Consider the following 13,866-nt stretch of genomic DNA (forward strand, 5'->3'; position numbering starts at 1 on the left):
CTGTAACACATGGGGTTGCCATGAGTTGGAATTGACTCAATGGCAACTAAAAACAACAAAAATTAATTGTGAGCCACACAGCTCAGTTATGTTTCAACCATTAATATTCTGATAAACCTGTATAAGTTTTCATTTAGTATAAGTAAAAAATGGAGGGGAAGAGAGAAAGGGTTTTCTCCAAACTTCTACCAGGAAAATGTATCTCCACTGGCATATAAAGTAAAGTAAGGGGGGAGGGGATAAAGACAAGTAATAAGCTGCCATGCAAGTAATAATATTGCCAATATTTGTGTGAATTTTTGTAGAAATAAATTTTAAATGTAATTGTTCTCTACAGGCATTTTGGGTGAGTGTTCCACAGCCAGTTCTGTAATTAACTATATGGTAAAAAAGCTAGGCTTTTCTATCACTGGCCCAGTTTCCTTGTCTCTAAATAAGAGAGCATGGTAGGATGAACTGTAAGGTCTGTATCAGTGCTAAAATTTGTAGTCTGTAGGTTCATATCATTAGTATTTGTGTTTAAGGGTGGTGTAAATGGTTAACACTCTCATCTGCTAACTGAGAGGTTGGAGGTTTGAGTCTGCTCAGAGGTGCCTCAAAAGAAAGGCCTGGAGATCCACTTTTAAAAAACCAGCCATTGAAAACCCCATTTAGCACACTTCTACTCTGTTGCCATAAGTCAGAATTGACTTGACAGCATCTTTTTTTTTTTTTTTTAATTTCTAGACTAACTGAATCATGAATGTTAGTTGGGAAATTTTTAATAGCTTATAGTTTAACCTCTCCTTTCTCCAGAGGGGGAGATAGAAACCCGGAAAAGCCAGGCAATATTGGCCCAGACTATACAGCTCATCAGTGCAGCACTGTGTCAAAAACCCAAATCGAGTTACTAATCATCAGGTCTTTCCAAATTTTTGTATTTTTTTTTTAATCATTATTTATGTTATTTACATTATCCATTATTCACCTGACAGTTTATCTTTTTTTTTTGGCATGTTTGTGACTTTGAAAATCCTCGTTTACTGTATTTCTATAGATTGTGTCTGTGACAGGAAATTTTCAAAAATACTATTAAATCATTTTCTTTTCACTTATTAAAATGACCTTTTCGTTAGTTCTCTCAAGTTACAGTTACCCAAGCAATTTTGAAATGCTGATAATTGTGATAAATGTGCAAATTCAAATACTGCACACCATTTTTCACTGACAAGCAATAATAAAAATAGAAAGAGGTAGTTCAAATATACCAATGGTTAGAGTTATATTAAAGATGTGACTATGTAGTAATATCACTGATTTTTAAACACTGCAGAATATTTTAATCAGTTATCTGTTTTATAGTAGCTAATTTGATGGTTTCTACTGCTGAAAATAGTATTGAGTCTTTTGGACTTGCCTTCAGAGTCTACATCACATCAGTCTGAGTGACTTCAATGCTCTTTTTATTCTGAGTGTTTCTGAATTGTAGAAAAAATCAAGTCAGATTAATACAGGTTGTTAAATTTTGGTGTATTAACATTTTGGCTGAAAATGTAACATGACTGTATAGTGATAACTGCTGGTCTTGTGATGGTTACTAAGATGGTTCTAACAACATTTTAAAAGCCTAGAAATAGAAACATAAATAGAGACTTATGTATTGAAATTTCCAGTTCACACTTACTCTTTATCAGATCAATGTAATGGTAAACTGTGCTCAGTCTGCATGAAGCATATTTAGGTGAGAGTGACAACTTTTAACTTGTATTGAGTTCTAACAGTAGTATTAGTTTCAACCTTGGATAAACACACAGACACTAAAGCAAAGAGATCACACATGCTATTTATCTGCCAACATAAAATTATTATGTAAACATAATGGTCTCTTAATTCTGTTGCCTCTGGATTACAAAGGACCAACCATGATTTCAGGGAAAGGAACATAGTCAAAATGCCCCTCTGTCTTTTTGTTTGGAGAATGGCAGTAACTAGAAGTCTTAACTTCATTGCTTCAGTGTAGCTGTGTATATCTCAGTAACTTTTTTTGGAACAAGTGAAAGAAACTTCAACTAGTTAAAGCAAACCTACAAATCATACAGGAACTCTAATATAATCATATAGGATAACTCCTTGAACCTGAGAACTCAGAGTACAGTTGAAACTCACAAGGAACCATGAGCAAGAATGAAAGGCTTTGTCTGTCCATGCTTCTCTACAGACAGACTTTCTCTCTTCACTGTGCCCATGGCTGCCCCCACCATGAAAAGTACATATATCCTCACTTTTCAATTGACTGGCTCAGATACACTATCACCGAATTTCAAGGAGTTCATTGATAGATGATTGGACCAGCTGGGGTCAGGTTTCACCCACTGATCAAATCAGCCGTGGCCAAGGGAACCAGGGTCATGGAGCTCATAGAGCTGCTGAGCGCGGCCTGCATGTATGGGGGCAGTATTTAGAGAAGGAAGTTCAGGAGCTAGACATGTATCCCAAAATGTACCTACCATACTATTTGAAAATATGTTAAAATTCCAAGTAAAACTTGAATTGGGTTAGTCAAAAGAAATCTTATGTTTGGACCATTTAATATTTCTATAAAATAATTATATGTTGTCTCATTACAGAGTATTTTCATTCTGTGGCAAAAAAAAAAATGATATATAATGTTGAAGGAAGTAGTGTCTTTAGAGTATTCATTAGTGATTGAGTTCATTCAAGAAGGGAAGGATTCTTTTTTTAATTGACAAAAACTTATGACATTTGGAGCTTGCTTTGCTTAACTGAGTATTCAAGATTTTAGCAACACTCTGCCTTGAGCTCTTTGGAGCAGAAGCATTGTAAGTACAACTATAACAAAGAGTTACACTCGTCTTCATCTTTTGTGTGCCTGTGGTAAAGGTCAGACAATTGCCAAAAGGTTCAGTGATTCTAGCTGATGGAACTAATGTCCATCTACGTACAAGCAGACATTTTGGAAGTGTCCAGATTTATCATGATGAATCAATATACAAGTCATTTACCAATCTGTATTCTCCTTCTTGATTCTTCTACCTACTGCACCACTGAGTTACCGTATGATACAGACGCACACAAACATCTATTGAAAATAAATAATCAGTGCTTTTATTTTGGAGATGGGTTCATCAGTGAGCCTTACTTTTGTGAATTTTCATTCTCTAGGAGGCAGTATTAGTGACCTCAGCATCAGAAACTTCATACACTCCCACTTATTTGGGTTCACATCCCTATGTTAATTATATAAAGGAGGAAAAAATACACCTCTTGGACCTAATAATTTTTTAAAAGGAGATAGAACAAATTTACATAAGCAGCAATTCAAAACATGTTTCAGAATTTCAGATATAACCAAATGCACATAAAGATATGGAGTGCCAACAGGAAATAAAATTCAAAGACAAAAATCTCCAGGTAACCAAACATTTTTATCCTTCCCTGGTTTAGTTCAATATTAATCCCTCAAGGCTAATTCGGTCTAGAAAGAATCTAACTCAGAAGCCTCTAAACAGAATCTAAAAGCCTTCCCACGAACATTAGGCATGCTTACTTTTCACACAGAAAGGGTTTCCTTTGTATCAATACTTACTTTTGGTCTTAAACTATTTATCTTTTGGCTTTCACACTGTCTGACATCCCAATAGGAGATTTACGGGACAGATGGTAACATTTTCACGTGTTGACTTTGTGCTCAGTACTTTACATGCAACATCTCATTTAATCTTTATAACAACCTCATTGTACACATGAGGCAACTGTGGTTCTAGAAGGGTTGTTAGCTAGCCAAAGTTATCCTGCTAATGTATAAAAAAAATTTGGGTTATATTTCAATTGCAGTTCTTTCGTACTCCACACTCTTTCCACCATACCAAAATGAGAAAGGGGATTTATCCAGTGAATAGTTGTTATTGTGTGAAATACGTGCGACATGACATTCAGTGTTTTTACTGCAGTAAATGATAATTAAATGTAAGCATTCCTTATGGACAGAGGCATGATAGAAAGAAGAATATAGAAGTTCTAGATTTGGGTTAGATACAAGCTAAATGTGGGATTTAGGGCCAATCATTGTATTTCCAGACCTGTTTTCTTTATCTATCTAATTTTCCCCCTTCCTTCACTCTCTATACACCTTTCCTTTTTATATTTTTATCTTAATAAAATAAGAAATAACATAGATATAAAACATGATATCAATACAAGTACCTTCCTTAGTTATTTATTTTCTATCTGTTTGGAAATTAAGATTCAAGAATACCTGACTTATCTGTTTCACTGCTATATCTCCAGTACTAGACTGGTTGCTGAAATTTAGCGAGCTCTCAATAAATATGTGTCAAGTGAATGAACAAAAGGAGATAATATAAACTAGAAAGAAGAACAGGCCACAGAATCTACCCCATCACAGAACTTTTCTCTCTGTGGAATCATCTTGTGTTCACTTACCTGTATCCCCCACTAGCGACTGATACTGGGGCTATCTTCACAATTATATCCCCACTCCCTGGAACAGGGCCTGGCTTATGATAAGTACTCACTACATAAAAGTTGTCCAAAAAGTCTGGAAACATGGAGCTATGTACTTCATTATCATCATGAAGTTGTTTACATGGGAAGTAGATTTAAATATATGTTTCTTTAAAGACACATTTACAGAATAATCACAGAAGATTATGACTGAGATTAAATCAAAGAAAATCAAGTAAAATAAGAACTACAATCAATAAACTAGTAAATGTCCCCTATGTTTCCAGACTTTTGGAGCACCTTGAATTTCTCGGATGTTTGAAAGAATGAATGAACTAACTAAAAAAATCAAAATGACACTATAATTATTAAATAGATTCTAGCCCTTTGTTGGTCAGTAAGTCTTCATGCCTAATTCAGATGACCTCTGTGTCCTGTGCCATTAAACCAGAACCTGTTCCTTTTATGTTGTTTCCTTCCTCAGTCTGTGAATTTCTGGTATGTACTGGTGATGAACGATGAACACACAGAAAGGAGGTACCTGCTGTTTTTTCTTCTGAGTTGGGGACTTCCAGCTTTTGTCGTGATTCTCCTCATAGCTATCCTGAGAGGAATCTATCATCAGAGCATGCCACAGATCTATGGACTCATCCACGGTGACCTGTAAGTACATCCAGGCAAAACACATTGTCTTATCAGGCTGTGTACCTAGGCAGCTTTATTAGTAAAGGTGGTGGAAGCAGCTGACCAAGAGGTGTGATTGAAGATTACCATGAAGATGTTTGTTTACCTGCCACACTGTTTGAGAGTCTACTTCCTTTAATTACTCCTTTAAATGAGAAACTACTACCTCTCAAGTTCCTATTATAGATGCAGTCTTCTCAGGTGAGTTGGTATATTGAATACTTCACAGTAATTTGTGTACATAATTATTTAGCATAATTTAGTTTGTTAGATTTAGGCAAACAATAGAACCTATCAAAAATCAGGGTGCTATGAAAATTTTGATAAAGAATAGAATAAGTGAAAAAAATTGGAGCGTGGCACATTATCTATGGAATCTGTTAGGGGAGAACGGAGTGGCAGGCACCATCATTCATAAGGTCCCTAAATACCAAAAGACAGTGTCAGAGGGAATGGAGGTGTGTGAAAAAATACATGTGAAGGAGACAGGGTCAACTTGCTTTTTCTTAGATATTCTTATTAAAATACACTAGTCTTCAAATCTAACATATCTTTATATACACAGGCACACACGGACATACATGACTTAATCCTGAATCTGGTGTCTTATAGCTTTGAGGAGCACTCAGCCTCTTTTATTGACTGCACATGCAGGAAAAAAAAACTTTGTAATAAAAATACTTAACCATCTTCCTCAGTTTAATGAAGATTAAAAAAGAATAAAATATTAAGAAAGAATAGCCTATTCACAATTTTATGAGGGCAATATTTCTTAATTACCTCACAGGATTATTGTAAAGATAAAAATTCATTTTTTTAATTTTTCAGACATCTTTGGAAGTGAAAGTACTGTGTAAGCAAAAGCTACTTTAATATTATTTGTTGTCTCTGATAGTTTTTGATCATCAGTTATATACTTAATAAAAATACTTAATAAAAATTTGTCAGTGTATACAAATATATCTCACACATGGACAATCACAGTCATAAACCCCCACACCACACACTTGACCAAAGGAGACTGGCTATGTTACACACACATACACACACACAAATGTACTATATATAGTAATTTTATCTATTTATTGAGATTCAAGATCTCCTCATACTAATTATTGTATAGTATTATAGCATATTTTGTTCATATAAAGTTCTATAAGCATATAATCTCCTAGAAAGGAGACATGTCTTTTTAGAAATATTTTATGACTTGTTACATTTTACTACCCCGGCATTAATTTAGATCTTAGGCTGCCAGGATTAATTTCAGAAAGTTCTGCAATATCCTGTGTCTGTCAGATACAAAGTAGCCTGAGGCACGCATGCCCTGGTGGCCAGCAGCCCAATCCTTTCAAGAGCTCCCTAGCAAGACAGTACTTGTTTGGTGGTGGATTTAGCATTGCGTGTGTACCCACCCAGCCTTGGTAAATGGGACCTGATGAAAGTGATGTTAATTAGAAGAGATTCTCCCTTGATGCTCCTAAGAGGATTTTTAAAGGGAGAAATAAACTATTATGCACAAATGTCCAAATTTATTTACTCTTAAAATGTTTGTCATCTTAACCTTTTGCAAGAAGTTCTCTATGACCAGCTAAATTATAATAAGTGAAATGCCAAATATATTATTGGCAAATATTGGTTTTAATACATAGAATTGTTAGACCAAAAGTGACTACCTTGTTATCAGCATAACAGGTTAGATTTCTGCTGTATTCACACAGAATATTCCTAAATCATCTCAGTGTGAATTTATTCCAGTTTTTAAAAATTCTGTGCTATTTTCAGTATCACTTCTATCTCAATTTAAAAAGAAAACATTGCCGTAGAGTCAATTCTGACTCATAGTGACCCTATAGGACAGAGTAGAACTGTCCCCTAGGGATTCCAAGGAGTGGCTGGTGGATTTGAACTGCCAACATTTTGTTTAGCAGCCAAACCCTTAACCATTGTGCCATCTATCTCAATATAAGGATATAAATTGTTACATTATTTATATTTAAATATAGTATACCTAGATCATCTTTTAAAAACATGACACTTCTCTAGAAGTAATGGTGGGATTTGTGGTTGTGTGGTTGTATGAAATAACAACTCATCTGTTATACAGTGGTTACTTCATAGTTGAAATAAACTTTTCTTTAGTGAAGAGTTTTCTCTAAATAGATCTCTAATGCACTAGTATATACAAGTTGTTATTTTAAAAATATTTTTTTCAAAATTTGGAACCAATTTTATGCTGATTTCATAAAAAGAGTTAAGAAGTGGTACCTCTGTTTCTATTAGTTGGAAATGTTTTTAAGTTGGTGTTACTTTTTCCTTAATATTTTGGAAGACTTGATACATGAGGCTATCTAGGCCTAAAGTTTTTTTTTTTGGTTTTTTTTTTTTTGCAAGAACGCTTTTAATTACAGTTCCATTTTCTTTAAAACATACAGAACTATTCTATTTTCTATTTCTATATCTTTCTGTGTCAGTTGTGTAAGTTGTCTTTTTGTTTGAACTTGTCTGTTTCATGTAACTAGTTCTTTTAACGTTTGTAGGTTCTGTAGTGATGTATCTTTTTTTTATATATATTCTTGGTGATGTGATTTGTTCTTTCTCTTGCTCTCTCTTTTTGTGGGAGCTTATCAGTATTATTGTTCTTTCCAAAAACTAACTTTTTACTTTTTTGGTATTTTTGATGGTGCATTTGTTTTTTATTTCATCAATCTCTATACTCATCTTTTTAATTTTATTACTTTTGATATCTGGATTTTATTTGATTTTTATTTTTAGTTTCTTGAAATAGATACTCAAATAGTTTATTTTCAGTCTTTTCTAATATATGCCTATAATCACTGTTGTATCTCATAAATTTTGAAATCTAATATTTTCATGATCATTTAGTCAAAAATATTTTCTAATTTTCATTGTGATTTCTTCTTTGACCCATGGGCTACTTAGAATTGTATTGTTTAATTTCCAAACATTTTGAGCTTTTACTTTATCTTTGTTATTAATTTTAAGTAATTTCACTTTGGTCAGAGCACATAGTCTTTATGGTTTAGTTCTTTGAAATTTGTTGAAACTACCTTTAAGTATCCATTTCAAGACAGTAAACTTTCCACTTTCTTTTGTCATTCCCCCCAACCATCCTCTCTTGTTACCCTTTGTAACTGATTGTTTGATGTTTCCAATGTTCTCTTACACCTGTACCTTTGACTATATCTTTATGTCTCAAATGCCTTTCTTTTTTTTTTCTTCTGGAAAATCCCTGTTTTTCCTCTAAGCATCAACTTAAATATCAACTCTATAAAGTATTCTCAGATTAAAGCACTTCCTCTTATATATAGCCTCAGTAGATGCTGAACTTTCATAAATCCCTATGGTTATACCAAGTATACTATATTGAGAATATTTGTTTATATCAGCGATATAATTTGAAATTTAGCCTGGAAATCTGTGATTCATTACAGAATAGATGGGAAGAGTTACTAAATTTATGAAGGAGGTGGAGCTTTATTTTAGCCTTTTATGGAAATATCTGAACTGGAAAAAGGAAGCCCTTAACAACTCAATATAAATTTATACAAATGAGGGTTTGGAGAAAATTTTCATGTGTTCTGTATGCATATAATAGTATATATGTGTGTGTGTATGTGTATATATATGTGCATATATGTAAATGTATATATGATATAGATTATATGCTATTATTATTTGAATTCATGTATAAAAGTTCACACAATAATATGATTAGTAAAGAGTATCTAAAATACCTGGATATCACCAAGTAAGTTCTGTATGTCTCAACATTTTAAATGCTACATGAAGCATGTCAAATCTTGTAAGAAAGAAATTTTATTATATGTACATAGAAGTTCAGATGCTAATTTAGCAAGACTAATGGATTTTTTAATCTAGATTTAAATCTCACAACAGGATTTGGAGAAAGGCCCAAGGAGCCTTTAAAATTTTAAATTTACTGTTGTCTTTAAAGAAGAAAAGTCAATATATATTTGTTATTGCTTCATTGTCACTTAGCCAGATGAATCTATAAATCTATAAGGAATCATATTATACCAAAGTTAGTAAAAGATGGCTTCCTGTTTCTTTAAAAACATTTTTAAGATATTTTGTATCAGCCTTTTGAAATTAGAGCTAGAAATTCTTCCAAATGTTTTCTTTTTATCTTATAATTGAACAATGTTTGACTAAAATAAAGGCAAAAATAAATGAGTCTGTCCTAATGAGTGACTGTCATTGGTTACCAGAGGTAACTCTCTATTGAGAGTGCCCAGAGGTACTCTATTGAGTAGCTTGTATTTAGTGTCTTTGGAAGTAGTCACCTATTTTCCTTGGGGCGCTTTCATAGCTGCTTTAGGCATCCCTAGCTTTATCCATCCCAAATGAGGACAGAAGAAAATAAAGAACTGATTCAAGAGCCAGGGTGGGGAGTCAAGGGAATATGGTTCTGACAATTATTCCTACATGGAGAATACACCTTCTCCTCACTTATCAACTATCTCATTATCCAATATTTCACATTTATGCAATAGTAAAAATTTATTATCTGACTATTTTGCATATTAACAACATACATCTGGCAATAATGAATGCTGAGGTAAGAGGCGAGAATAATGCTGGCTTTGATGCTTAAGGTTATGTGTCGTCTTGGCTGGGCCGTGATTCTTAGTGATTGAGCGGTTATGTAATGATATAATTTGGCAGTTATATAATGATGTAACTTGACAGTTTTGTAATGATGTAACTTGTCAGTTATATAATGATATAATTTGGTAGTTGTGTAATGATGTAGTCATCCTCCATTTTATGATCTGATGTGATCTTCCTCCATTTTTGCATAACACCAATTTCACATAATGACCTGTTCTTTGGAATCTAACCATGTCGATAAGTGAGGAGAGGGTGTATTTCATTAATATGAGACCCTAAATATGTGAATATTGAAGGATAAAGTGATTGGGAATGAGTTTTAGGCCATGCTGTACAGATGTGCGAGTAGTGAAGACAGTGTTTCTCTTGTCTCCATACTCCTCTCTCTGGGCAGTAAGGTCCTAATACATTAATAACTGTAAATAACAGTAAAAATGATGGAATAATGATGATAGATTTTCTTTGTACTTTCAAAACTCTGGCTTTTTTCTCTAATTCATGCTAATTCATATGCACGCAAGCTTTAAAAAAATTAAAAATATTGAGCAACTACTGTGTGTAAAGTCTTAAGTGAATTGTCTACTCAAGCTAAGAAATTAATTTTAATGAAAAAATACATAAATGTATGTTAAAATTGATTACAGTTTTTAGTTTTTCAGCATTTCAGCTTCTTGACCATGTTTTACTTTAGATATGCTTAACAAATTTTAATTACAGTTATTCCAACTGTGCTCCTGAACTGAATTAATCACTTTATACACTGTTCAATCCTCTGAAAACAATCTAATTTTACCAGCTATATTAGGAGAAATGTTGTTAATATAGAGGACAAATCTGTGTACTATAAATTGGAACTAAGTAGAAATTATACCTCTATATGAAAAATAAGATATGAGAGTATTTTTCCTTAATTACTTTTCAAAAGAAGCATGACAAAAAATTTTAATATAGGGAGCCTGTTTGCTCATTGTCTAAGGATTGGAGAAAATTGCCATAAATCTATGAAAGTGGAATGTTGTCAGGATCTCTTCACAAAGGTGCTCAGGTAGGGGGAGTATTGCATGTGAGCGTGCATGTGCGCCACAGACAAATAGACACGCAAATACATGTGCATGCACATAGAAATAGCAGCTTTAGATTACTATTTCCCATCTGTTCAGAGCCCTAAAACAAAGAGATCTTCAACACAAGATCTTAGAATCAGAATCTAAGGGTTGAAAATACCTAGCTTGCCTTAGTAAAGTTTAAGGCACTCCCTCAAAAGCCTATCATGATTCAAACCCCTGTCCAAAGACTTGGTTGATTTTTAAACTTCTTATTCTAAGCATGTTCAATTTATTTGACTTTTTCCAGCTACTGACCATACAACTCATTCAACTAATACCTCATTCCCTTATCTCGGTTTATAGCCTTATCTCTCCTAGCAACAACCTCTGCTTTCTTTATGTCTCTGAGAAAAATGCCAACTGGTGCTTTAACTTATATCCCTCATGGCTTCCGTTAGTCCCTGGATCCTCCTCTTCACACACAGGGTGGAACCTAGACAAAAAAGAATGCTATGAAACATTGAATACAATCTCTATACAGCCCTTGAATAACCTTTACAACAGTGCTTACAAATATTTATCCAGTTTATGTTTGAATTCCTCTATGAGAAAGAATAAATTTCTTCCTAAGACTTCCTTATAGTAAGTAGGACTCTATCTCTTTCAGATTCTAGTCCAGAATCCAATTGCTGGGTCAGACCAAAAAGCCAAAAAATAAAACAAAACAAACAAAAATAACCTAATATTCATTGAATTTCTGTTAATGGTGGTGGAATAATTTAGAAAAGGATAGCTACGAAGGTAGCAAAACTTGAAGAATGCAATCAGTGTCACTGAATTATACATGTGGGACTTGTTGAATTGGCAGAGGTTTTGTTGTATATATTTTCACACTAGTAAAAAAAAAAAAAAAACCTTAGTATATTCCAAATGGCAATCCTTCAAATATTTGCCACTGTTGTTTTGAGCAAGGTAATCATTTCTGATTTTTCCAAATAGTTCCTCATATGAAATGTTTTTGTATCTTATCACTATCTTGGTAGCTCTCTTCTGAACTTCTTGTATCTAGCTATATCAGTTCCTTTTTTTTTTTAACATATTATTTTGAAACAATTTTAATATAAAAGTTGAAAAATTGTATAGAGTTAACAAAACTTTCGTCCACTTTCCCCTAATGTTAGCAATGTACATAACCATATTACAATGACCAAAACCAGAAATTAACAAAAATATAATACTACTAACTAAACTACAGATCTTTAAATTTGACCAGTTTTTCCCTTAATGCCCTTTTTCTATTTCAAAATCCAATGCACGATTCTACATTGCATTTAGTGATTGTATCTCTTTAACTTCTAATCTGTGTCAGTTCCTCAGTCTCCTTATTTTTTACTTTTGATGAATGTTGTTGTTGTTGTTGTTAGGTGTCATTGACTCAGTTCTGACCCATAGTGACCCAGCAGAAGAAAACACTGCACAGTCCTGCGCCATCCTCACAGTCGTTGCTGTGTTTGAGTCCATTGTTGCAGCAACTGTGTCAATCCATCACATAAAATGTCCTCTTCTTTTTCGCTGACCCTCTACTTTCCCAAGCGTGATGTCCTTCTCCTGGTCCCTCCTGATAACATGTCCAAAGTATGTGACACAAAGTCTCATCATCTTCGCTTAAAAGAGCACTCTGGCTTTACTTCCAAGACAGACTTATTTGTTCGTCTGGCAGTGAATGGTGTATTCAATACTCTTCGCCAGCACGAAATTCAAAGGCATCAATTCTTCGGTCTTCTTTATTCATTGTCCAGCTTTTGTACGCATATGAGGAGATTGAAAATATAATGGCTTGGGTCAGGTGCACCTTAGTCCTCAAGGTAACACCTTTGCTTTTCAACACTTTAAACAAGTTTTTTGCAGCAGATTTGCCCAACGCAATACGTCATTTGACTGCTGCTTCCATGGGTGTTGCTTCTAGATCCAAGAAAAATGAAATCCTTGACAACTTCAATCTTTTATCCATCTGTCATAATGTTGCTTATTGGTCCAGTTGTGAGGATTTTTGTTTTCTTTGTGTTGAAGTGTAATCCATACTGAAAGCTGCAGTCTTTCGTCTTCATCAGTAAGTGCTTCAAGTCTTCTTCACTTTCAGGAAGCAAGGTTGTGTCATCTGCATGTTGCAGATTGTTAATCGAGTCTTCCACCAATCCTGATGCCATGTTCTTCGTCATGTAGTTCAACATCTTGGATTATTTGCTCAACATAAATATTAACAAAATATAGTGAAAGAATACAACCCTAACACACACTTTTCCTGATTTTGAAATATGCAGTATCTCCTTGTTCTGTTTGAATGACTACCTCTTGGTCTATGTACAGCTTCTGCATGAGCACAATTAAGTGTTCTGGAATTGCCATTATTCCCAGTGTTATCCATATTTTGTTATGATCCACACAGTCCAATTCCTTTGCATAGTCAATAAAACACAGGTAAACATCTTTCTAGCATTCTCTAATTTCAGCCAAGATCCATCTGACATCAGCAATGATATCCCTGATTCCACATCCTCTTCTGAATCCAGTTTGAATTGATGGCAGTTCCCTGTCAATGTACTGCTGCAACCGCTTTTTTTTTATTTTTTATTTTTTCCCATACAAAAATTTATAAGTACATTGTTATGTGACTCTAATTTCTCTCCCCATACTGTGACAGCACTCTCCTCCTTTCCACCCCCGATTCCCCATGTCCATTGAACCAGCTCCTAACCCTCTCTGCCTTCCCATCTCACCTCCGGACAGAAGCTGCCTGTTTAGTCTCTTGTATCTACTTAAGCTAAGTGGCACACTTCTCGTGAGTATCACTTTTTGTCCCACAGTCCAGTCCAATCCCTGTCTGAAGAGTTGGCCTCAGAAACTGTTTTAGTTTTGGGCTGATAGAGAATCCAGGGGCCATGCTTCCCTGGGTTCCTCCAGTCTCAGTCAGACCATTAAGTCTGGTCTTCTTACTGGAATTTGAGTTCTGCACCCC

The 13,866-nt window shown here is 34.3% G+C and overlaps 1 protein-coding gene across 1 annotated transcript in view; it reads left to right on the top strand.

The window, feature by feature from the left end:
• The window catches only part of ADGRV1 (adhesion G protein-coupled receptor V1), a 687,583-nt gene that overhangs the window by 477,309 nt on the left and 196,408 nt on the right, over window positions 1-13,866 (top strand). The window contains exon 87 of the mRNA XM_023730073.1: window positions 4,949-5,127. Coding sequence (XP_023585841.1) covers window positions 4,949-5,127 — 179 coding nt within the window. The remainder of the gene's footprint in view (window positions 1-4,948; window positions 5,128-13,866) is intronic.

Source organism: Trichechus manatus, unplaced genomic scaffold (genome assembly GCF_000243295.1).
Source record: "Trichechus manatus latirostris isolate Lorelei unplaced genomic scaffold, TriManLat1.0 scaffold00032, whole genome shotgun sequence".
Taxonomy (NCBI): Eukaryota; Metazoa; Chordata; class Mammalia; order Sirenia; family Trichechidae; genus Trichechus; species Trichechus manatus.